Here is a 27,086-nt window from a genome sequence, read left to right on the forward strand (position 1 = left end):
TAACAATACCACTGTGAACTGCATGTAGTTGCATAAACATTTTAGCACCCAGTAGCTGTGGCACAATCACTCTCCTCCCCCGCAGCAAACAACCCGATTGAACAGAAATGGGGACAACTAAGGATATACAACTCGTTAACTATTCTCTAACTTATTTGTCTGCATTTGTGGGCATTGATCTGCACACCTCACATTAAACCTTGTTTTCTCGCTCATCGTAACCGAGCCAATTTCAGCGGTCTCGCCACTAGGACTGAAACTTTCACTCCCCTTTCTTTTCATTTTGGATTTCCCATTCCCTTATATCCTCTGGTGACTTTATCTTTTTTGCTCGGTCTTTTTTCCCCTGGTGCTCGGCCGGGTGCTGGGGGTTTCACAAACATGTCTTGTAGTACTGCATAACGTTTGGTAGGTACTGAGATACTGATAATTAATCACCAGTGTTTATGCCCCACACAGAGCAACGGCTGGCTGCATAGACTGTAAGGTTGTCTTGGATCGGGAATCAAATTTCCACTGGGGACAAATGTGAAAATAAGATTTTTTTTATTTGAATCAACGCATCATTTGTACTGGTTGCACCAGGCCAGTGGTTGGAGCAGTCTGGTGGTCCTGATGGTTTTAAAAGTACGTCCGGGCCACGAGGCCATTTATATTGTCGACCCCTGTAAAGCACTCAACAGCTTCAATGCGACCGACAGGCTGTGTACTGTAAAAGTGAATGAGCATGTGTTCCAAACTGCGTCACACAGTAGATGCAGTGAATTATTATGACCTCCAGGTGGCAGTAACGTACTGTAAAATGTTAAATGGCTCTAAACTATGGTGACTAGCCAGCACAATAGTTTTTTTTTTTTTTTTTTAATTATGTGTAGCAGAAATCGTTTTCACCCAATTCCAATCCTCTGAAAAATGGCCCGATCGGTCCGATTTCCGATCACGTGATCGGCTCGGGACATCCCTAATAATTAGGGGTGTAACGGTACACAAAAATCTCGGTTCGGTACGTACCTCGGTTTTGAGGTCACGGTTCGGTTCGTTTTCGGTACAGTAAGAAAACAAAATGCAAAATATAAATGTGCTAGTTGTTTATTACACACTTTTGTGCTTTCAACAGTAGGAAGATTAGCCTATTCAAAGCTAGAATTCTGCTCAAAAATAGAAAATACAATATTTTGAAATGTAGATATTTTGAAAAACAAAATTAAAAAAATAACTTTAGCTAAGACTTTTTTTTTTTAATATATACTGTGCAAAATTGAACAGTTGCAACACTGAACAGTTTCAAGTTTCTTATATTAACTTTATGACCACAGCCTCGAAAAGTAAGGGTTATAGACCCTACCCACATGACGTCACAACTCCTGAATGGTACCGCCCAATTGTCCGTCAAAACATAGTGTTAACCTGTTACGGCTACGTACATTCCTCCTATTTACGCCGTGTTTTTCTGCTCCTTAACATTAATAATCAAAATGGTGAAGGCGTGTGTGGCTGTTGGTTGCACTAACAGAGAAGATGGAAGGAGAGACTTGAAGTTTTACCGTATTCCGAGGGATCCAAAGAGGAGAGCGAAATGGACGGCTGCAATTCGACGTGAAAACTGGGCACCAAAAAATCACCACAGACTATGTAGTAGTCATTTTATATCCGGTAAGATGCATTTAAGATATACTTAGAGGGTTTTGGGCTGACAAATAACCACAATTAAGATCATTGCTAGGCTAATCGCAGACAACATACACGTATGTATGTAGTGAGAGTGCTATCGCTAAACCATATAAACATTAAAAGCCTTAACTCCATTGACAAACGACATGAAATACATTAGACTTGACAGTGGATGTTAGCAATAACAAAAGATTTTGAATTGAAAATTTCGTAACTCACCTTTCCAAGCACAAGATAGATTCCTGCCGAATTTTTGTGGACGAGGACCTGTTTCACCCAACCAGCAACGAAGTATTTATAAGCCTCCAAGCTCTTGAAGTTTTTCAAATTTTCGTGAGAATAGGCTGATTTTGTGTGGACAAGATAATTGTAAATATCAGCGTAGCAGATGTCAGGCAGACAGGGCGAAGACAGTGGGTCGAAAAACATCGATTTGGGCATCAAATATGGATCTGGCGACTGTATAGAACGAAGCTTTTCCACATAACGCCTTTTATGCAACACATCCAGTGAGTTTACGGCATCAGAAAGCACCGGGTCTTCCATGAAATGCATTTTAAATTCCTCGATCAATTGAAACCAATGCTAATACAGAGACAGAATGACGGACAAGTGGGCGGAACCATACAGCGAGCACGTGGTTTTGTGACGTCGGTGGGTAGGGTCTATTAGGGCTGTCAAACGTTCAAAATTTTTAGTTAATCACAGCTTAAAAATTATTTGTAATTAATCGCAATTCAAACCATCTCTAAAATATGCTATATTTTTCTGTAAATTATTTTTGGAATGGAAAGATAAGACACAAGACTGATATATACATTCAACATACTGTAGATAAGTACTGTATTTGTTGATTATAACAATAAATCCACAAGATGCCATTAACATTCTTTCTGTTGAAGACATTTTTTTTCTCTGCAAAATCAAACACACAACAGAGCCTTAGAACAGTAACTGAAACAGTATTATTTATAATGTGTGCAAAGTGTGTGTAGTGTACACATAAATGTGGCCCTCTTCCCTACTCATCCTCTAGCCAACCGCTGAGGCAAACCAACTTATTTACATTTTCTTAGAATTGTTCCATCTCTATTCTTTTTTTATTTGAATTCCCCACCCAGAGGGCCAACCTGCTTCCATGTTTACATTTAACCGTTACCCACGCTGCTCACTGCACTTCTGAGTGGTGCGACGGCCCTGGACGTTTAATTGTTATCTTTTTTGAGACTGTCAGTCATCTGATCGCCGCGTCCGCCAGCTGGCTGCCTCCCCACCCAACGTGGCGTACTCTGATTGACGCCAGACGGGCAGACGACGTCACCGCTGCTGATGGGCTACCCGAACTAGCCGCTGTCTGACATGTATCCATTATGCAGCGCTTTGTTTACATTTGCGGCAATCACGACACTTGCTTTACGGCAGCTAATCCGATACACGGTAGTACTATTAGGCTGTTGTTTGAGCTTGCATACCTGCGTGTTTGTTGTATTGTGCCTGAGTCTTGTTAACCAAATAAAGGCAGCGTTAACAAAAGTCATCTGACCGCTCGTCATTTTACAGTCAACACTCTGAGAGTCTAAATTTGACAGCACTTTACATTACGTCAGAAACTCGTTCGGAATGCCTCCGTTCCGAACCGAGGACCACGTACCGTAACGGTTCAATACAAATACATGTACCGTTACACCCTTACTAATAATATATGTTTTTTTTTATTTCTATGGTACCATTTTCTCATGATCATGTCTTCTCATGCTCTTATTTTCATAACCATTTTTCTCATCATCTCATCTCTTTGCTAGTCTATTCTCGTCATCATGTTTTCAATGCACTTTTCTTTTCATTGTGTCTTGGAATGCTCCTTTTCTCATTTCTCTTTTATGAGGCCCTCATCTCATTATTCCCTCAATCCTAATAAGCTAAAGCTTACTTAACGAATGTCCACCTAGCGTTCTGTAGCTGAGGGCCTTGGCCACAAAACATTTTATCGAATAAGTAGCAAGAGTTTTTTTTGAGTTTGTCGTTTATTGTGGTTTCTTGCATTTTTCCGCTAGGTTGTTCCGAGTCATGTTCGGAGTGTATCGGCCCGAGCACGCAGGAGTGCTTATCGTGTTCTGACCCTGCCGCTTTGCTCAAAAATGGCGAGTGCGTTCCCGACTGCAGCAGCGCATTCTACAGTCAAGATGGCATTTGTCACGGTAAGTGTCGCTCACTTTACCGCCTGCGTGCCTACAACATTTCCCCGCTGATGGACACTAACACAATCCTATCAGAAAACCTTAACAGGAACGTGGCATCATTATTGTGACTCACTCCTTTCAACGTGTCAATCAGGAATTACACTACTGAGTATGAGTGAAAACAAATGTAAAAAATGTACGTATTTGACAATACATTTTTGTGTAAAATTAAATATGACAAATCAAAATTAATAATAATGGTTGAAGGTAATCCTCACACAAAACCAAGACAATAGATGTAAAAAAAAAAAAAAAAAACATTCTAAATGCAATTCTCTCAAAATATTTTGTAATATTATGTTCAAGAAAAACTCGAAAAAACTGGAATAAACAAAATGAAGTTAAGTCTAAGATGAAAACGATTGAAAATAAATACCATAATATACAGAAAAAGACGTTAGTTTTGACAGAATATTATGTATTCATAAATACAGTGTAAAATACAAACACAAAAACACATTTGTTAATCTGTGCAAGATTTTTACAATTTGAATTTAATGGAAGTGCACAGTGTACAACAATAACAATGTGAGTCTGTAAATTTCCGAACGTATGTTGGAGTGTATACCTGTATACATTATGTCGAGTTGGCCTATTAACGATTGCCTGAATGATGGGTGGACCTTGAGACAAACGAAACGTCACTAAGTGCTCTGCAAAAAGCAGCCAGCCTTAGCAAAAGTGTTTATTTTTCTGATATAAAAAGGCCACAGTATTAGCAGCAAAGTGAAGGCGTAAAGTTGCTTGGCCTCCCCGCTGAGCCGACATCACAAAAAATCAAATAAGTGATGACGTCGGCGTTCCTCACAGATGCCAAAAACAAACATGCGAAAAGAAAACACAACCATTAGCTGAAAATCTTTGTGGCGCTAATGAGGAGGCGAAATATGAATATGGATGATTTCTATTTGGAGGATTGACTTCCCTCAGGGAGACTTGCTGGAACATGCTGGTTAAAGAACTCTTCCGTGTCCTGCGCTTTGATCGCAATTAGGATGTGTGACTGTTCAACCGCTAAGTTAGTCAGTCAATCCATTGATACGTTGGCGTGTAGTCAGTTTTTTCATCAATTAGTCCATTCATGCTGCAAATTATGAGTTCAGGAATTAGTCACTTGGTAAGTTAGTCAGTTCGAAAGGTAGCTCTATGGACTAGGAACGTCCCGATCGCATATTTTTGCACCCAAGTCTGAGTCACCCAATTTTGAAAGTCCCAATCTGATACCAAAAAAAGGTGTTTTTTTTAACAAAAGTTTTGAACATGTTACTGTTTCACTCTGTCTGAATTATTTATAAACAAGAATAACATACAGTGGTATGAAAAAGTATCTGAACCTTTGGGAATTTCTCACATTTCTGCACAACATCACCATCAAATGTGACCTGATCTTTGTCAAAATCACACAGGTGAAAAAGCAGTGTCTGCTTTAACTAAAACCACCCAAACATTTATAGCTTTTCATATATAATGAGGATATTATGCAAACAATGACAGAAGGGGGAAAAATAAGTAAGTGAACCGTCACATTTAATGTTTTGTGCCCCCCCTTTGACAGCAATAACTTCAACCAGGCACTTCCTGCAGATCAGTCTGGCACTTGGATCAGGACTAATCTTGGCCGATTATTCTCTACAAAACTGCCGTAGTTCAGTCAGATTCTGGGATGTCTGGCATGAGTCGCTGTCTTTAGGTCATGCCACAGCATCTCAATGGGGTTCAACCCTGGACTTACACTTGGCCACTCCAGAACGTGTATTTTGTTCTTCTGAAACCATTCTGAAGTTGATTTACTTCTGTGTTTTGGATCATCGTATTGTAGCAGCATCCATCCCCTTTTTAGCTTTAACTGTTTCAGCTCTTTTGACCGAGCCATGATGCACATCAGACAATGCTTCTCATCAAGAGATTTCTTACCAGGTGTGTGTTTTATAGTGGGCAGGACAGCTTTAAACCACTCATCAGTGATTGGGCACACAATGTTTGGTAAATATTGATTTCAATTGCTCCTTAAGTCTCCTTAGGCAGAGGGTTCACTTACTCATTTTTCCCCCTCCCATCATTGTTTGCATGCTATCCTCATTAAAATATGAAAACTGAGAAATGTTTGGTCATTTTAGTTAAAGCAGACACTGTATTTTCATCTGTGTAATTTTGACAAATACAAAGAAAGAAATTCCAAAAGGGCCAGATACTTCTTCATACCACTGTAGAAATATGCTTCTTTTTATTAAATACTTCATTGACTGAGTCCATGAATGCTGCTATCACAGGTCACCTTACCTGAACTGCAAGAACATCACTATTACAAGTCTTTTTATATTAGCCACGTTTACATGCTGACTTTTATTCATACCGATTCAAATCATTCCGAATGGAAATTTCAGATCAGCTGTTTACATGTCACTTCATCTATTCCGATCCAGCGTTTACATGTGACTGCCTTTATTCCGAAAGGACGTTTGACAACTGCCGTCTGACATGCGCAGATTAATCAAAACAAAGCGCCACGTTGCAAAACATGGAGATCGATCGTCGGAGTGCTGCTGTTTTAACTTTAACCCACTTGTTGTGTTTGTGGGGTCGTATCCGCTTCTGCTGTTTTGCCCTTTTGCCTTGTAGTAGCCGGTTTTCCACCAGTTTCTAATCTGGTCAACGCTCCGGTCTATTCCGGCTTCGTGTAACCTCTCGTGAACTTTTTTCAATAGTTCACTGTTCCTCGTTTTACGCCCGTCTAAGCGAGCAATTATATTCAATTCTTTTAAAGTTTGAATTAAATTAAAGTTTGAATTAAATACAATCTTTCCGCCGGACTCCAGTTAGGTGCGCTGTGCTTGGAAGCCATGTTGCAAGTGACGTTACTTACGTCACAAAGTGACGTCACCACGTCAGTACGGAGCATGTGCAGAAAGAACGCAACCAGACACCATTCCGCTTCCCTGTTTACATGATATAATTTTACTTCTAATCGGTTTGGGAAAAGGAATATTCCACCCCTGTGAATCGGAATGAAATTCCATTCGGTTTGGACCTGTTCATTCCGAATGAGGTGTTTATATGGAACACATTTATTCGGTTTGAACAAATATTCCGATTGTAATTGGAATATTTGGTTCCATGTAAACGTGTCAATTGTGTCTCATTGTGTCCATACTTTTTATTCTATTTTTATTTCCATTCTTTGTGTAAGTGTGTGTGCACTCCATGGGGCAGCTTTGAATCTCATGACACTTTGTGTAATGTCAATAAAGGCGTTCTATTCTATTCTATTCTATTCTATTCTATTCTATTCACGCTCTGACGCTCACGCTGCTGAGAACAACCTCTCACTTACACAATGAATTTCCACTGGAGACCGCTAGTGCACAGGTGTCAAACCGATTTCAGAGAGGGCCAAGTGGGTGCAGGTTTGCTTTCCAACTGTCACACTTGGACGGAATGGAGCGGACTCAAGTGCAGAATTCAGTCTTTTAATGAACACAAATAATCAGAAGCAGTAACAAACTGAGGGCGCTCCAGAAGGAGGAAATAACAGGCTATGAAATTAAATGGTACAAACGGGAAACAAGAGAGCCAGGCAAAAAACGCACTGGAGTAGAATACTATAACAAAGGACTTTGCATTAAGCATAAAAAACAAACTGTAGAATACTATGAATAAACTCACAACGTAGAATGTCTTTGACTATGAATCTGGGCTGTAGTGAAGACGAAGGACGAAGACACTTTGGCACGAGACTAGGGAGTGACAAACAATTTAAGCACATGATGAATAGGATACAGGTGGGAACAATTGGTAATCATAATCAGAGACAGGTGAGACAGCAGGAAGGTTGAGTGGTGGAAACAGGAGGGTGAGGCTTCAAAATAAAGCAGGAAGAGAATATACCAAGACGTGACAACCCTCACCCAGGTGTGACACAACCCCCCCCTCTAGGACTGGATCCCAGACGGGCCAGGCAGCTCTGGATGGGCCCTGTGGAAGTCTCTGATGAGGCTAGGGCAAAGAATAAAGCGGGAGGGGACCCACTGTCTCTCTTCGGGGCCGTATCCCTCCCAATCAACGAGATATTGACGTCCCCTGCCCCTGGACCGGACCGCCAATAGCTGCTTGACCTTGTAGGCGGGGCCACCGTCGATCTCCAGTGGGGGTGGCGGGGATGGAGTCGGCAGCACGGCACTCTCCACCACGGGTTTCACTTTGCTCACGTGGAACGTGGGGTGGATCCGAAGGGTGCGGGGAAGGCGTAGTCGAACAGCTGCCGGTCCGACCACTTTGGAGACGGGGAATGGACCAACAAAGCGGGGTGCCAGCTTCTTGGACGAAGCTCGAAGGGGGAGGTCCTGAGCGCTGAGCCAGACCCGCTGCCCCGGCTGGTATGAAGGTGCCGGGCGTCGTCGACGGTCTGCCATTCTCTTCATTCGGTCCCCCTGACGAGCAAGGACCAGACGAGCAGCCTCCCAGATGCGCCGGCATCTGCGGACTAAGGCGTGGGCGGAGGGGACCGAAACCTCCGGCTCCTCGGCGGCGAAAACTGGAGGGTCGTAGCCAAACACGCATTTGAACGGCGACATACCCGTAGCTGAGGTGGGCAGCGTATTATGGGCGAACTCGACCCAGACCAGGTGGTCGCTCCATGTCGATTGGTTCTGGGACACTAGGCACCGGAGGCCGGTCTCCAACTGCTGGTTCAGGCGCTCGGTCTGGCCGTTGGATTCCGGATGATAACCAGAGGTGAGGCTTGGCTTGGCTCCGATCAGTTTGCAAAAGGCCCCCCAGAACCGGGACACGAACTGGGGCCCCCGGTCAGAAACGATGTCTTTGGGAAACCCATGAATCCGAAACACCTGCCGCATCATGATCTCAGCAGTATCTTTGGCGGAGGGCAGGGCTGGTAGAGCGATAAAGTGGGCCATCTTTGAGAATCTGTCGACCACTGTGAGGATAGTGTTGTTGCCTTTTGAGACTGGGAGTCCTGTGACGAAGTCCATGGAGATCTCTGCCCAAGGCCTGGAGGGGATGGGCAGCGGCTGTAGCAGTCCCATGCGTGGGCGGTTCGAACTCTTGTTTTGGGCGCAGACCGAGCATGCCTTAATGTACTCCCGGACCTCCGGCTCCATGCCCGGCCACCAGAACCTCCGGCAGATGGCGTGCATGGTCCGCCGAACTCCCGGATGGCAGGAAAGCGGCGAGGAGTGAGCCCATTGAAACACCCGGGGGCGTAAGTCGGTCGGGACAAACAAACGGTTTTCTGGACACCCCCGCGGTGAAGGGGCCCCCCCATTAGCCAGCTTAACCTCCTTTTCTATTTGCCAAGTCACCGCCCCCACCACACAGTTCAGTGGTAGGATGCATTCAGGCTCCTTGGCCACAGGCTCAGGGTCGTGGAGACGAGAGAGCGCATCCGCCTTCTTATTTTGGGACCCCGGCCTGTAAGAGATGGAAAACGAAAAGCGATTAAAAAAGAGCGCCCACCTGGCCTGACGAGCATTTAGTCTCTTAGCAGTCCTAAGGTATTCCAGGTTCTTATGGTCTGTCCAGACCAGGAAAGGGTGCTCCGCCCCCTCCAACCAGTGACGCCACTCCTCTAAAGCGGTCTTCACTGCCAATAACTCTCGGTCTCCCACGTCATAGTTCCGCTCAGCTTTGGAGAGTTTGCGAGAAAGAAAGGCACAGGGATGAGTCTTTCCGTCCTGTTCAGAACGCTGTGAGAGGATGGCCCCAACCCCTTCATTCGAAGCGTCAACCTCCACCACGAACTGGCGGAGGGGATCAGGCATGTTCAGTATAGGTGCTGTGGTGAAACGGGTCTTGAGGGTCTGGAAGGCGGCCTCTGTCTCAGGGGTCCACAAGAACCGCACCTGTGGAGAAGTGAGAGCATGGAGGGGAGCCGCTATTGCGCTGAAGCCTCGGATAAACCGCCTATAGAAGTTAGCAAATCCCAGGAATTGCTGGACCTTCTTGCGGCTATCGGGGGTTGGCCAGTTAACCACAGCGCTGATTTTAGCCGGATCCATCTGAACCCTTCCAGGGGCTACGATAAAGCCCAGGAAGGAGATGGTGTCGGCGTGGAATTGGCTTTTCTCTGCCTTAACATAGAGCCGGTTGGCCAAGAGTCTTTCTAGTACTGTGGCTACATGCTGCTGGTGGGTGGCTAGGTCAGGTGAATAGATCAGAATATCATCTAAATAAACAAATACAAAGCGGTCTAAAAATTCACGTAGAACGTCATTAATCAATGTCTGAAAGAAGGCAGGGGCATTAGTAAGACCAAACGGCATCACAAGGTATTCATAATGGCCATCTGGAGTGTTAAAAGCCGTCTTCCACTCGTCCCCCTCCCGTATCCTAACTAGGTGGTAAGCATTCCTTAAGTCAAGCTTTGTGAACACCTTAGCTTGTTGCAACTGATCAAAAACTGATGACATTAACGGGAGTGGATAACGGTTCTTAATCGTGATATCGTTCAGCTGGCGATAGTCAATACATGGACGCAGGCCACCGTCCTTCTTCCCCACGAAGAAAAAACCTGCCCCAGCAGCAGAGGAAGAAGGGCGGATTAAACCCGCCTTTAACGAGGACTGGATATAATCTTTCATGGCTTGTCTCTCGGGACCAGAGATCGGGTAGAGCCGTCCCCTGGGAATAGTGGACCCAGGGATGAGGTTGATGGCACAATCATAAGGTCTGTGAGGGGGTAATGCCATGGCACTGGTCTTGCAGAAGACCTGTCTTAGGTGGTGGTAACAAGCGGGGACTGTGCTCAAGTCGATCTCCAGTCCTGAGGAGGTAGAAAGAGACATGTTATTAACATTAACCTTCCTAGCCACCGTACTACACCCCCCCACACAGTTCCTTGGACAGTCACTACCCCAGCCCACAATTGTCCCAGTTTTCCAATCAATTTGCGGGCCGTGTTTGCACAACCAAGAGAACCCCAGCACCACCGTCTGAGTTGACGTTGAGAACAGGTGGAAGCTCATAGTCTCTGTGTGTCCTTGTACCCCAACCCCCACTGGTTCGGTAGTGTGGGTTATCGTAAACAACTTGGTGCCATCAAGGGACCTGGCCACCAAAGGTCGCTCAAGAGGAAGCGCCTGCAGTCCCAACAGTCTACACACCCCCCAAGGCATCAGGCTTTCATCCGCCCCAGAGTCTATGAGGGCCCGGAATGTGTGGGTCCTGGCCCCGTGCGTTACCTGGATATCTGTTGTTGAGCGGGGTGTACTCTCCGGAGTACGTCGTGTTTCACCTGGTTGGTCGGGGCGAGAGGGACAAGCAGCTACAAGGTGTCCTGAGGCCCCGCAGTAGAAGCACCTTCTCTCCAGTTGACGGCGTTTGCGCTCCTCTTTGGAGAGAGCAGTTGGCCCTAGCTGCATGGGCTCGACATCTACAGGTTGCGGTGTGGTATGATGCAGAGAAGGGTGACGCATCTCAGGACGCTCAGATGTCCGGGGAGGGGACCTCTTGAAGTGGTTTGGTCCGACCCTCTGGAGCTCCTGCAGTCGATGGTCTGTCCGAATGGCTAAAGCAATGAGGGAGTCAAGGTCGTCCGGTAGATCCAGGGGAATGAGTTGCTCCTGGATAGGAACGGAAAGCCCCTTCAGAAAGGTGTCGTAGAGCGCCATGTGCCCCCAGCTGCTTCCTGCGGCCAGAGTGCGGAACTGGATGGCATAGTCACTGACGGAGCGGCTGCCTTGCAGCAAGTTTCCCAGTTCTCGTGCTTGAGCCCGTTCGGTGCAGACAGGGTCGAACGTCCTAATTAGGGCTTCTCTGAAAGCAGTGAGTGAGTAACAAATTGGAGAGTCACGCTCCCACTCAGCCATCGCCCATGCCCGGGCTCGGTCAGTCATATGAGTGACCATATACGCGATTTTAGCTCTGTCTGAGCTGAACCCGCCTGGAGAATAGTCAAAACGTAGCGTACAATCAGTAAAGAATGTTTTACTGGTACCAGCCTCTCCAGAGAAACGCTCCGGTGGCGCCAACCGAGGACCTCCCCCGGAGTGAGTGGAAAAAGCTGGCGAGGGAACAGCAGCTGCCGCAGGAGGCGAAGTGACGGGCTGAAGCCTACCCGCCAGGTCGGTCAGTTGAGCAGTGAGCTGGATCAACTGGGTGGCCATGGCCGTCTGGAACTGCTCCTGACGGTTGAGTCTGTTGTCGTGGCCCTGGAGCGAAGCGCAAAGCTTGGCAAATTCCGCTGAGTCCATTATGGCCAAAGTGTAATGTCACACTTGGACGGAATGGAGCGGACTCAAGTGCAGAATTCAGTCTTTTAATGAACACAAATAATCAGAAGCAGTAACAAACTGAGGGCGCTCCAGAAGGAGGAAATAACAGGCTATGAAATTAAATGGTACAAACGGGAAACAAGAGAGCCAGGCAAAAAACGCACTGGAGTAGAATACTATAACAAAGGACTTTGCATTAAGCATAAAAAACAAACTGTAGAATACTATGAATAAACTCACAACGTAGAATGTCTTTGACTATGAATCTGGGCTGTAGTGAAGACGAAGGACGAAGACACTTTGGCACGAGACTAGGGAGTGACAAACAATTTAAGCACATGATGAATAGGACACAGGTGGGAACAATTGGTAATCATAATCAGAGACAGGTGAGACAGCAGGAAGGTTGAGTGGTGGAAACAGGAGGGTGAGGCTTCAAAATAAAGCAGGAAGAGAATATACCAAGACGTGACAACCCTCACCCAGGTGTGACACCAACCAATGAAGAGGACACCTTTTCACCAATTAGATCTTTTACATGTGTAATCAGTTAAACTTTGTCAGGTGCTGCTTGTTTCAGCAGGAAGTTCATTGGTTAAACTCTGCGCGTTTATCGGTTGGAACAAAATCCAGCACCCACATGGCCCTTTCTGGAATCGGTTTGACACCTGTGCGTTAGTGTGTCACAAGCTAAACGATGATTGACACATCTGTGCCTTTGATCGTAGAGCTCCCAAGCTTCTCTGACAAGATCAAAGTTACAAACCTATCAATCATCAGTAACTTTAACTAGCAAACTCCAGTGCACTGCAGACCAAAAAAAGCAGCAGGAGCAAGAGTGAGCGGCTGTACGAGCATGAAGCAGAAAACATAAGTATGCTGTATTTTCTAAATTAAAAACCTTAAAATACTTTTCACCCGATTCCAATCCTCTGAAAAATGGCACGATCAGCCCGATTTCCGATCACGTGATCGGATCAGGACATCCATATTATTGACAGTTTTTTTCACTGTTAAAGGGGAAGTTCAGAATTTTTTATATGAGCCTTAATCTTCAAGTTAGCGAGGTGCGGCACCATAGACTCGCGCGAGCTTAGCCACACCAGAGCCCTGAAACTAAAAAATAACTAACAAACTACATGGGATTTGTTGAAATCAACTCCACCGACTAATTAAACCCCTCCTAACTCGAAGATTAAGCCAAATGTACATTTTTTATTTTTTTTACCTCGTTTATTTGGAGAAATCAGCGAACAGGAAGGGGTTATCAACATGTTGATGCTATCATTAGTTAGTTGTATTTCCAGTTGACACCATGTGGGGGGCCTGATGACCAAAGAAAGATGGGTGGGGCGGGAGGGGTGTCTTCCCTCCAAATAGAAATCATCTGGGAGCACTCGTTTAGATTATGCATATCACGGAAAACTCCCTGACAAGCTGACTCATTCACACAATAAGTCATCATCACTATGATTGTTTCCCGTGGCTGTCCCCAAAGTGCATTTTCCTAGTCGTAAAAGTCATTTTGTGCTGTGGGGTTAAAGGTGAGGAGAAAAAAATGGGAATTGAAGTTTTAATAGGAGTCGAGAGGTGAAGTGGACACGGCCTCTAAGGCCCGCAAGAGAACAAGCCAAGAAGTCAAGAAGCCTTCAGCTAGCAGCAGATTGCGACATTTTCAAGGCTGCAACTGCTGAAGTGACTGATTACTCTGACCTTTGGAACGGACGGACGCTTGCACCCATTCACAGTCTGAATGCAAAGCCGAACACTTTGCAGCCGTTCAATCCGCAACTTAAACTGGAATAACAAAATATGTACTGCACATCACCCACTTACGAACTACCTAACTCACTGAATATCTAATAAGATGACTGACTCTAAAAAGGACCTACTGTACTTAGTTTTTCAACTAAGTAACTACATACTTAGTACTTAACCCTTTAAGGTCTGGGCCTATTTTGTCTGATTTTGCATGCCTTTGAAGTTGCCTTTATATTTCAAAGAAAGAATTGTTTACGATGGCCTGGTTTGGTCCCTTTTTTTGTGACACCTTGAACTTCATGTCCAAACTGTTGTTTCCTTCACTGACCAATTATAAATCGTCATTTTGGGCCCAAAAAGACCAAAAATTCCAAAATCGTTTTGTCAAAATTTTTAATATTGATGTCCAATTGACAACCAAACATGCGTAACGAACCGCTTTGAAACTTTATAATTTTTATTCAACATGTTAGGATGAACATTCAACCAAAAAAAGTTAGAAGAAATAGTCTTATATTTGACAATTCAACATAAACAACAGGTATAGCCATAGGCGTTTTTTGCCTTTATACATGCTCTAGTCAAGACAGGTTATATACAGCAGACCAAACAGTGAAGAACAGTGAAAAAATATATACCATCTAACACAAAAAGTGTTTAGAGGCCATCTCTTTATGAGTTTAGGTATTGAGGCCCATCACCTGATGAAAACTATGTACACACAATCAAGCTTCTTGAACACACATTTATATACACAAATTGAGAAGACTGATTGTGGGGGAAAAATATATATATAACATTGGGAAAAAAAGTATTTTCAAAAATATTTACAATAAACAAGTTAATTTTTTTTCAGGCATGCCACTCCGAAAAGCAGTTTCGTCCTGGAATTAGACACAGGGCTACATCCCACAGCCCACACTTCCATGGGGTGTCGGTCCTCTTTCTACCCTTTGCGCACTGCTGGCATTTCATCCGGCCTCGAGTTGCTTTGCTTCTCCCTTCTGCCCCGTCATAGATGGTGACTGGCACATGGATTGTGCATTGCTGCTTTGGCTTAGTTGAGGCCTCGAATAGAATACCATAGCTGAATATGTGCTACATCCCTAATGTTCATATAGAAAGAAGAACACCACAAATTATAAATTCCTGCCTGGGATACACACTGTGCACGTACAACTTTGATCTGATATGCACATTTTATTATTATATACACAAACACACACTTATATTGCATCAAAATTAACTTTTTCTTGCATTATCAAAAGAAACTTTCAAAAGAAACGTTTTCAACATTAAAAAAAAAAAATGAGTTGGTTTACCTCTGCTCATCGATGGCGTCACCCACGTGTTCAAATCCGTCACTATCTTCACTCACGGACTCTTCTGAAGACGATGATGACGAATTTGGACCATCCTCTTCCTCAAGTTGATCAAAAAGCACAATTGCTTGCGCTACATTTAGTTTTCCGTTCATTCTCAAAGTCACACAAAGTCGCTCGCTCGAATCAAACGGCCGTCGGTCGCCACCTCGCTGCTTCAGAACACTCCTCCCTCTCGTTCGGTGGAACCTCGCACGGCAGTTATATTTAAAAAAACGCATTTTGTGCTTCCACTGTGACTTCGAAAGGGTTCGTTTGATTTGTGTTTTTTTCATGGAGCTTCCGTTTTGAAAAAGGACAAGAAATGATGGAAATATAGACATAAACAAATGATCCATGCAGCGTTTTAATGTTTTTTTGAGAGGACAATAAAACTATAAAACTTAAATGACAATATCTCACGTTTTAGATGGTCGATTGACTTCAAATAATAACGAGAGTAAACCGCAACTTCCGCACTTTAAAACGAGACCAACCAACGGCATGTGGGTGACGTAATTAAAACGTGAGGGTGCTTCAAAGACGACGTGCGCTGAGGACGCGCCGGCGCGTCCTTCGACTCTCAAGGGTTAATAGTAAACATCCGTCCTCAACAAAAAAAATACTTTCAAAAGTATATAGAAGCATTCTCATGTAACAACTCTACTTGTCTACCAATCGAAAAATGGAGTAACGACCTTTCGGTAACATTAGATATAGTATATAATTACTGCTCCCACATTTGTAAAAATACATTTTAAATGACTAAGAATAAGAATCTTCAACTTACACAGTTTAGAATACTACACTTTTTTTTTTGTATAGAAATAGTGAAATACTGTTATTTTTTTTATTGAAACTGTAACTTACATTTCATGTGGAGTAGCGCAATTTGTGAGCCTTGGTTTTTAGTTGCCCTCTAGTTTGAGATATTGAAGTCTGCGTCTAAATGAATGAGGTCAGGAAATGTCCGTATTCATTCATGCAGATAAATGACTCGTATACTTTCAGCTCTTATCACATTAAGCTACGTACGTGCCTTCCCAATTAGCCTCAGCAAAAATGAGTGATCACTTTGCTGAAATTGCTGCCTTGCAATCACGTGATGTCAGACAATGGTCTTCGCATTCAATGTGTGATGTCTTTTGATGAATTTGGTAGCCTGCCACGCGAGTTGCGCATCCTGCTTCCCCGACAAACCCGACTGCTTGAGCTGTCCGCCTGGCAGCGCCTTATATCATGGGGAATGTGTGGCGGCGTGTCCAGCTCAACACTACAGTGACCACTCCAGCAGATGTAGAAGTAATGCATTTTTGTACATTCTCATATTCTTTCCAGAAATTTTATTTCCGCTTCCTATGTGCAACTAATATTTTCCTTATTATATTATTATTGTGTCTTCAGGCTGCCACAGCTCGTGTATGTCATGTTGGGGCCCGATGGCTTCTCAGTGCACATCATGTGCACATGACCTCCTCCTCCACCAGGGGCAGTGTTTGGAGGCATGTGGCGAGGGCCTGTACCGGCACGCCCACACCTGTCACAGTAAGCACCTCCAATTTAAATATACATAAACATTATGAAAATGTTGTCATTTTAGGGTTCACGCAGATCATTCAAAAGTCTTAAAAGACATTGAATTAAATATTTTCAAAATAAGGCCTTAATTGGCATTATGACTTCTTAAATCGAATTTTCTAAAGTCGCGAGAAACAAACACGGAAGTATGATTTTTTTTTTTTTTTACCTGTTCAACTGATTAAATACGGAAGGAATTTGGGAATTGTAGTGTCTTTATAGACGGAGCAGTTTTAATCTGCCGCATGGGAGTTTGGTGTACTTCCGTTGTGGTTGAAAATATTGTTTTCTTTATAGGAAAAAGTTATGGGGAAACAGTGACAAGGGAAGCAGAGACAGAAAAGGGAAAGAACAGACAAACAAGAAAAACATATCATGAAATACACATGCTACCAATGAACGTAGCTATGCTATCGCAGTCTAATTCTATTTACACCATGTGAGGGGGTTGGGTTGAGGGGAGGCTGACAACCAAAGAATAAGAGGAGGGAAGACAGGTCGGATAAGGACGTGATAGGGCAAGGTAGGTGTGCACGCAATGCTAGGTGGGGAACCCAGTAATGGGAAAATCACCTGTGAGAATTCGACATCATGGGGTGCTTTCACACGAGCACTGTTTGGTCCATTTTAAATGGACCAGTGTTCTTATTCTCATATAGTCCGGTTTGTTTTGTAAATGTGAACGTGCATCCGAACTCTAGTTTGGACCAAACAAACAAACTCTGGCGCCCCCTGACTTCGGGTACCATGCGGTTCCCTTTCGTGGTTTAATTTCCCCCTATGCATTTTTTATATACTCCAGTTCGTTCAGCATCGAGTCGGAAGGGAGCACAGCGGCGGCTTAATTTATATTAAATTACGTGCCACATTAGATCTGTTAATATCGTTTTTTTTTTGTTGTTGTTTTTTTTTTACATGCTAAGATGGGACCATTGATTCGCGCTAACTTAGCCACTCCAGAACCCTGAAACTAACAAATAACTGACAAACTGAACGGAATTTGTTGAAATAAACACCACCGACTAATTAAGCAAAGTCTTGAATGTTACTTGCTTTGAGCTGTAGGAACTCTGAATGCTGATTGCACTTTGCACACATACTTTACAGACTGTCACCCGTCGTGTCGCTGGTGCAAGGGCCCTCTAGCTTCAGACTGTCTGCGCTGCCTCAAAGCTGCTGAGGTCCTGGCCCCACAGTCACGTGATCTCCCATCACCGCGTGGGGTCTGTGTGGCAGACTGTCCCGCCCACACTTATGTGGACCACCAGCGTACCTGCACAGGTAATGGACAAACAAGCAAATATGAACAAATGAATGAATGTTCTTTAAACTCATGCCAATTTACTGCAGAAGGATGAAAATAACTAGTTTTTCTGTTTATTACTTGTATAGAAAATATTGTAGAATCTTTCCCTCTTTTCCCTCTCCGTGTATCGCTAATTGTTGTATCGCCATTAGTGTTGCACCATTTTTTGGCCCCGATACCGATACCTGGCTGTGGAGTATCGGCCAGTACCGCTTTGATATATATATATATGTGTGTGTGTGTGTGTGTGTGTGTGTGCGTGTGTGTGTGTGTGTGTATGACGGAAAACACTCAGGTGACTTGAAGTTTCGCTCTGAGATTCTCAGTTTGGCCAACTTTCACAATTGTCCGAAATGCATGTGTGATACATGATTGGAAAGCTTAAAATCTCAATTTTCTGGGGGAACAAACATTTTGAACAGGAAGGCATTAAAAAAAAATTATTATTATTTTTTTTAGTATGTAGTTTTTTTTGTATGTATATATGTATATATATATTATATATATATATATATATATATGTATATGTATATATATGTGTGTGTGTATATATATATGTATATATATATGTATATGTATATATATACAGTATATATAAAATATCGTGAATCCAGTAGAGCTTTCTTATTGCATACCTGGTATGGGTGACAATACTTCAATAAACATTTGGCTCTCAAATGCCAAAATAGTACTAGCCCAACAGTAAGAAAGTAAAAATACAATGAATGAGAAATGAATAAACTTTTTTCAACCCTGAGTTTTGGCCCTCAGAGGCCAAACAGTGCAACTTTAATGAAGTATATACAGTTGGGAGAACAAGTATTTGATACACTGCCAATGGGAAAACCCATTGGCAGTGTATCAAATACCTGTTCTCCCCACTGTAATTGACCACTGCATCCTGTCTCTCTATTAGCCTTCCTCTCTGTGCACCAGCAGCAACACACACATAGCCACTTAGCTTAGCTTATTTAGCTTAGCTGTGTTTCTGGACTTTAGCGCAGCATTTGATCTAGTTGATCATGAGCTTCTACTTGGTAAATTATTAGCCTATGGATTTAAAAACTCTGCCATAAATTCTTAAGTAGTTATTTGGTTGACAGAACGCAATGTGTTACTTACAATGGTTCCCTCTCAGATACTGTAACCCTGATGTGTGGAGTTCCACAAGGCAGTTGCCTCAGTCCTCTTCTTTACAGCGTTATCGTAAATGATATGTCATATGTGTTACGAAGTGCCTGTATGACTATTTATACCGACGATACAACAATACATGTCTCTGGCCCTAGCTTAGATCAAGTCAATAACATACTACAACAGGAGCTTATGTCTGTTTATGAGTTGGATGTGGAGAATAGGTTGAAACAAAATGTGCTAAAAACAAAGTGTATGGTGCTGGGCTCTAAATATACAATGAGAGAAGCCCCAGAGCTAACTCTTTCTCTGCTTAACCAATCATTAGAACAAGTGTCAGAGATTAAACTCTTGGGGGTCATTTTAGATCAAACTATGTCATGGACGACTCATATAAATAATATTTTGACCAAAATGGTTAGGAATATATCTTTAATAAGGCATAATGTCCACTTTATGCGAATAGAAACAAGAAAACTTGTACTACAATCTTTAGTTTTATGTCACCTAGACTACTGTCCCATTGTGTGGTCCAGTGCTGCCTAGAAAGACCTTGACAAAATCCAGATAGCTCAGAATCGGGCTGCTAGATTAGCTCTAAACTGTCCTTTTCGTACAAATATTTATGCAATGCATCAAAGACTGTCATGGATGAAAGTCAAGGACAGATTGACATATAGTACTGTGCTCTCTTTGCACAAAATCTGGATCTCACACAAACCTTTTAGCCTGTTCTCTAAACTTCAGACCACCTGTAACAGACATGGGTTTAACACGAGATGTGCTTCGAGTGCCACGTTTATTTTGCCACTGCCAAAAACAAATGCACTTAAAAGAACATTTATTTATCGAGCTGTTTCATGCTGGAATTTACTGCCCCCTGAAATGCTTACAACAAGCAATCACATTTCTTTTAAAACAAGTCTTAAAAAATCTATAATTTGTAAGCAAGTGATGCTTATTTAGCCATTGTAAATATATTTACTTGTTTTTTTGTTTTGTTTTTTTTTCTCCACACTGTAGAAATGTAAACCTGCTTTATGCTATTAATTGTTTTGTATATATTGTAAAATTACTATGAATGGACCCCAGGAAGAATAGTCTCTACTTTGGTAGAGACTAATGGGGATCCTTAAATAATTATAATAATTAATAATAAATTTCTACTGCAATTTTAAATAGGCTTGCTACCGTCCTTTGAAATAAGGAATCGTTCCGAATTGGGAAATAAAAGTTGCGTTCCGTATTGAACCAATATGGAATATATATAAATAGATACATTTCTATGCATTGTAGGAGTTTTGGGGATGTCCCTTTTTTCCATCGCCTGTACAGCTATGGGCACCAGGAAGGCTTCCTTATTTCTATCTCTGAAAGGTGGCAACTGCGGCATTTCTTTCAGTAAAAGACAATAAAAGTAAAGTAGACGAAGTGAGCTCACCTTTCTCTTGGTAGCAGTTGCTGCTGTTGTAGCCTCAAACTCTTTGTGTTCGTTCACATTTCGTCTTCAAATGTTTTATCAGGTTCGAGCTATTGAAACTGGCCGATTTAACTCTACCTCAAAACTTTCAGACCGTAAATTTTGCATGCATTTATTGTACTCGACGGAGATGATAAGATGAAATATGTCAAGACCGCCGACATTTTCATCTCCTAGTTTCAGTTTGTTTTTCCTACATGTTAAAAAGCTGCCCCGGCATTGTTTAAGAGCAGCTATTGGCCCGCTCTCATTGGAGTGAGCGTCAGGAGAAAAACAGGCTGCGTTCAAGTGTTATAATACTGAACCGGTAAATGACCTGTTTGTTGGTACTCACTGATAACGATACCACCATTTCGGGCCAGATCGCCCCCCTCGCCGATACTGGTATCAGTATCGGTGCATCTTTGATCGCCATATGGTGAAATCATCATTATCGTGAGCCTTGTATCACAAATCGTATCGTGAAGTACCCAGAGGTTCCCAACCTTAGTGTAAAGTAGAGCTGTCCCGACTAGTCTAAGTTGTCGACGTCATCGATGACGTAAATGCGTCGACAGGCAAAACATACCGTCGACGGGTAATGACGGGTTAAAAAAAACATTACATGCGGATAAAGTTTAGAATGGCAGGCGCTCGCGATGCAAGCGGTTCTTACTGGCACTCCCAAGGGGGCCGCTGTTATTTCAATGTGACCAGCATTGTCAGATTGAGCAAAGAAGAAGAACGTGGGCGAGCGAGAGAGAGGGAGTGAGATCGGTGAGTTGGGAAAATGTGCGTAGTTGAGTGGCTGCATCCCCCACGTTTTTGTTTTGGTCAATTAAAAGTATCCATAAAGAGCCACCCGACGCCTTTCGGCGTTTTTATGCACGCCGCCGCCTTCCTGAGGAGGAAATCGGACGAACCGACGACAACGAGCCAAGTGAATCGCCGGTTCACGCCTCACTACGGCGAGGAGTTCAAAACACCGCCAATTACCAAAAAGGGCAGAATTGGTAACACATGAAAGCGGCATAAAGCCAAAAAAGCGGACCAGAATAGCCAGAGCCTGGAATTATTTCAAGGAAAATATGGAGGGTGCCACTGTGTGTACTCTTTGCTAAGCTGAGCTCGCATACCACGGTAGCACGTCGGCTATGAACGGACACTTGAAGCACCGTCACCCAAGTGTAATTTCAGAAGACAACAAGAAACAACAAGCTAGCGGATTGTAAGTCCATACAACTTTCTAACGATGTTTTTTAAAATGGAAGTTACCTTTATGTGCGTCGTATCAACGTGCATTTTTATTTAATAAAATAATTAATGTAAATATATAATTATATATATATATTTTAAATTATTATTACATTTATTAGGATCATGGAAGCTCCCACTTGGGGAAAATATATACATACAGCCTGTATATACATAATATAATGAAAATATATATGGAAACAGCACTGGCCTGCTTACTGTAATCCATGACTGCACTAATATTAGTCACTTTATATTATAAAGTATCATTGTGTAAATACATATAGTAGTATACTATAAAATTAATACTGTATATTCAATTTTTGTTACTGTGAGTATGTGTGCCTCTCATTCAAAATAGTTGTGGTAATATTTCAGTGTGCCCTCTACTTTATCTATTTTCAGGTTAAAACAAACAAAAGTTGAACAGTTTTTCCGGGACATTTCGATTCATTTTAACATTTAGAACAATATAGACAATGACATACCACAAAAAGAGTGAGAATTGTTTTGACTCCTGTTAAAGAGGTGAAGTCTCAGTGTTTCCGTTTACATTTTTTTTGCACTAGTTAATGCCAGCATCATTTGACCTCATTGTTTGTGATTTATTATTGATTTATTATTATTAATATTATTATTTATTATATTGATTTATGTTATTTATTTGTACATTATTAAAGAATGTAGGTGTTCCAAAATGTTTTTTGTGAATTAATAAGCTTCAACAAAAATGTCATTATTAAAGTAGTAAAAAAAATATATATATATATATATATTAGATTAGTCGACTAATCGTAAAAATAGTCGGCTGACTAATCGGGAGGGAATTAGTCGTTTGGGACAGCCCTAGTGTAAAGTCTTCAAAACGACTTTTTCGTTGGGGACAATGGGGACACACATGCGAGGAGAAAAACACCAGTCACGGTGAAATAAAATGTTTTTTCCTCCATCAGAAATTGTTTTGACATGATTTGCTCTTAGATTATATTTTTATGGTCTTAATAGTGTCTTAAAAAGAATTACATTTGACTTTTAACAGGGTGCAAGAAGCCTGTAGGAACTCAAACTAGGACTCACAGCGGCCTTTGAGGACCGGTTTGGACATTTAATCAATTTCCCCTTTAGCCCACAGTCAATAAATTGGTCACTATTTAATCTGTCGGGAAATCAATCAGTTATTCTGTGTTTAGCTTGTAGAGATATGACCAAACAAAACTCTTTATTCATGGAATGCAAGAATATGACATTTGAATGAAGCCCGCTGACTTAATTGTTGACCACCACTTGTTTGTTTTTAGAAAGGGAGACATTTTCATTTTGATACCTCTCTTATATCGTACGTCACCGTCTGTGCTTTTGCGTATGTTTCAAATTGGGGTAATTTGTGACCATGAAATTGTTGTGTGAAACAGGCTCATTTTTAAGGTAGTTTTAGATCTCTCTCACACACAGTTCTTTTTGCCAGGCTCACAGATATATTAGCCAGGATGACAACAAAGAGATGAAGAAAAAAAACGTGATGTGTTTTGTTTGTCCACTAAGTGACGGTGTGAAATTGTATCCACTTAGCAGCCGTCTCTGTCTTTTAGGGTCATCCAGCGTTCAGTAGCACACATTTTGGCAGCTGGTTCTGTCTTTGAAGGTCACCACTCGTTCAAGAGTACACTTTTTGCCAGCTATTTTTTTTTTATGCCCGCTTTGACTCATTGATGTTTACTTCTTGTTTGAGCTTAGAGGAGGTCCAAAATCAATAGCAGTGAGCTTCCAAATTCAATGGTTTTGATCTAATGTTTACAAAAACATTATGTTGGGTTCATTGAAAATGTGGCATTGTCTATGAAATTTACCCGAATGCTTGTGCTCGGTTCACCTTTGTGCAAGGCCGTAGGTTTGCATAGGGACGGTAGGGACATAACACTACCAACTTTTCAATTGTCCCCACCAACTTTTAAGCAACCTTATTTGCATTAGAAGATGACTTCAATTACAGTGCATCACATAAGTGAGTACACTCCTTGCATTTCTGCAGATATTTCAGAATATCTTTTCATGGGACAACACTGACAAAATGACACTTTGACATAATGAAAAGTAGTATCTAAACCCGGCAACAAAAGTGGTGGGACGGCCCCTTACTTTAAGGTGTGGCGCAGTGTCTGGGGAATGTGTCCCATATAAGGTCTATGCTTATTTTTAAAACAATTTGTTCTGTTTATTGAACTTATTCAATTGTATTTGTATACAAAAGCACAAAAATAATTTATGTTTTAATATTCTAAATGGTTTTGTTCCTCTGCGATGTCTCTGTCGGTCAGGTGCAAATTGTTGTGGTCTGTGGGTGGGTGTTTTCTTTGTCACGGCTTTCTTTCTGTCAGCAAGCGGGGTCGTGCACCACGGGAATGATTGCAAATCAATGGGTTGCATTTGGCTTTGCTCGCCTTTATTCATCTCGACAACCTCGTGGGACCAACACTATGCCAGCAAATTGAATTGTTGTTTTTTTTGGGGGGGGGAGCATAAAAGGTATTAAAATATGGTCAATGGAGACCAATCTGCCCAAATGACAGGGTTTGCTCACTCGTTAAGTGATGGAAACAAAGATAATCAGAAGAGGTCAGTACGGAGTCATTTTGTCAGAGATTCCTGGGCAGGCATGTGGTGTGGCCCCAAACACAGGAAAGCAGAGGCGAGGCACACATGCATGGTGTGAAAATGTTTTAATTAAAGTCAACAAAAAAACAAAGTACAAACAAAGCGTTCAAAAAAGGCAAGCCACAAACAAAAGTCAGGCTCACAACTGAACTTACTGGGAAGATTTAGACGCTGACATGTACATTAGGGTGTGTCAAGAAATAAAAAGTTGAGAAATGAGAGGGGGCCCTATGTTTTCAAGTTGTCTTATGATATACTTGATCATAATCAAAAGCAAAAAGAATAGTTTTGACTTTATTTACCTACCCCCTTTTTTGATTGAAAAAACAGCATTTGTTGGCCGTTTTTGCATTTTTTGACCATTTCCGCCTAAACACTGTTTTTTCAGATAAGTAATTTTTTATGCAATATTTATCATCTCCATTTAAAACCAGATATTTACTACAGTTGAAAACGGTCCCTTTAAAAATAAAAAATTGGTCCTTTTAAAAATTAAACTTATTTAGTTTCCAATAAAACTTTTACTCTTCTAACATGCCAAGACATGCTGCCGGCCATCACAGATCATTAACAGAACACTTTGTACCCGAACATATTTGAATTAAACTGTTGAACCTTTTTATTGATAACTCCTATTGAGATGGGTCCCAAGACCAGGCATGAGAATTGTACTAGTCTGGCTGATGTGACAGGTCCAGGAGAACCGATGATACAAACTGAGCTCCCTACCCCCTGGGGTGTCCTGAGGCATAGCATCTACCTGCAGGAAAAGAGGCTGTTGGAGGATGGGGTGGATAGGAGGAACTACAGCATCAACCAGCTGGTCAAGGATGTCAGGGTGGAGTTGGTGGGCTGTTGGCAGAGGGCAAATGCTCAATTCAGTCCCCTGGTCACCATAACAGACAAGTCCATAGAACGGAAAATCCAGGTGGCCTGGACTGCTCTGGAAAACTTCGCCTGGAACAGAGGGGCCATGAATTGGTCACCAGGATTGCCTCAGAGGGAGCAAACCATGCAGAGGACCGGACAGTCGGCATGACGGTCAACTGCACCACCTTGGGCTGGGTGCGGAGGCAGGACAGCTCAAACAGGACATTCCTTGGACCATCCACCCAGCTGTTGTTGACCTTTACTTGGAACCGGCAGCGGAAGTACACATTAATTATGAAGGAGACAATCTTGCACTTAAGTCCATGACTGAAGTTGCTACCGACTGTCAGATCTCTGGAGAGAACCCTTAGCTTCCCAGCAATTCCAGGGAAGACAAGTCTCCCTGATCTTCCTGACAAAATAGTGAAAGACCTCTCCTCAGACCAGCACTATGGATACAGGATCACCAAAGCTATCAGAATTGGCAAGATGGGCAATGATCTTGCTGCACTGACAGTTGGCAAGACCGGACACAGCCGGTGGCTCACCACAGCTAACCTGTTCTGTGACTGGTGGTGCCGCAGTCATGGACTTAAGGGCAAGCTCCTGGCTAGACTGAAGGAGATTGTCTCCTTCATAATTAATGTGTACTTCCCCTGCTGGTTCCAAGTAAAGGTCAACAATAGCTGGGTGGATGTTCCAAGGAATGTCCTGTCTGAGCTGTCCTGCCTCCGCACCCAGCCCAAGGTGGTGCAGTTGACCGTCATGCCGACTGTCCGGTCCTCTGCATGGTTTGCTCCCTCTGAGGCAATCCTGGTGACCAATTCATGCCCCCTCTGTTCCAAGTGAAGTTTTCCAGAGCAGTCCAGGCCACCTGGATTTTCCGTTCTATGGACTTGTCTGTTATGGTGACCGGGGGACTGAATTGAGCATTTGCCCTCTGCCAACAGCCCACCAACTCCACCCTGACATCCTTGACCAGCTGGTTGATGTTGTAGTTCCTCCTATCCACCCCATCCTCCAACAGCCTCTTTTCCTGCAGGTAGATGCCATGCCTCAGGACACCTCGGAGGGTAGGGAGCTCAGTTTGTAGCATCGGTTCTCCTGGACCTGTCACATCAGCCAGACTAGTACCAGCTTCATGCCTGGTCTTGGGACCCATCTCTATAGGAGTTATCAATAAAAAGGTTCAACAGTTCAATTCAAATATGTTCAGGTACAAAGTGTTCTCTTAATGATCTGTGATGGCCGGCAGCATGTCTTGGCATGTTAGAAGAGTAAAAGTTTTATTGGAAACTAAATCAGTTTAATTTTTAAAAGGACCATTTTTTTATTTTTAAAGGGACCGTTTTCAACTGTAATAAATATCTGGTTTTAAATGGAGATGATAAATATTGCATGAAATTACATATCTGAAAAAACAGGGTTTAGGCGGAAATGGTCAAAATGCAAAAACGCCCAAAAAATGCTGTTTTTTCAATCAAAAAAGGGGGTAGGTAAATAAAGTCAAAACTATTTTTTTTGCTTTTGATTATGATCAAGTATATCATAAGACAACTTGAAAACATAGGG

General features: G+C 42.6%; 1 protein-coding gene across 3 annotated transcripts in view; it reads left to right on the top strand.

The window, feature by feature from the left end:
* Positions 1-27,086, top strand: part of fras1 (Fraser extracellular matrix complex subunit 1) — a 451,829-nt gene that overhangs the window by 250,474 nt on the left and 174,269 nt on the right. For all 3 annotated transcript variants that reach the window (XM_057831795.1, XM_057831797.1, XM_057831798.1), the window contains 4 exons: positions 3,726-3,869; positions 16,423-16,563; positions 16,666-16,806; positions 17,947-18,120. In XM_057831795.1, coding sequence (XP_057687778.1) covers positions 3,726-3,869; positions 16,423-16,563; positions 16,666-16,806; positions 17,947-18,120 — 600 coding nt within the window. The remainder of the gene's footprint in view (positions 1-3,725; positions 3,870-16,422; positions 16,564-16,665; positions 16,807-17,946; positions 18,121-27,086) is intronic.

Source organism: Corythoichthys intestinalis, chromosome 3, assembly GCF_030265065.1.
Source record: "Corythoichthys intestinalis isolate RoL2023-P3 chromosome 3, ASM3026506v1, whole genome shotgun sequence".
In the NCBI taxonomy this organism is placed as follows: Eukaryota; Metazoa; Chordata; class Actinopteri; order Syngnathiformes; family Syngnathidae; genus Corythoichthys; species Corythoichthys intestinalis.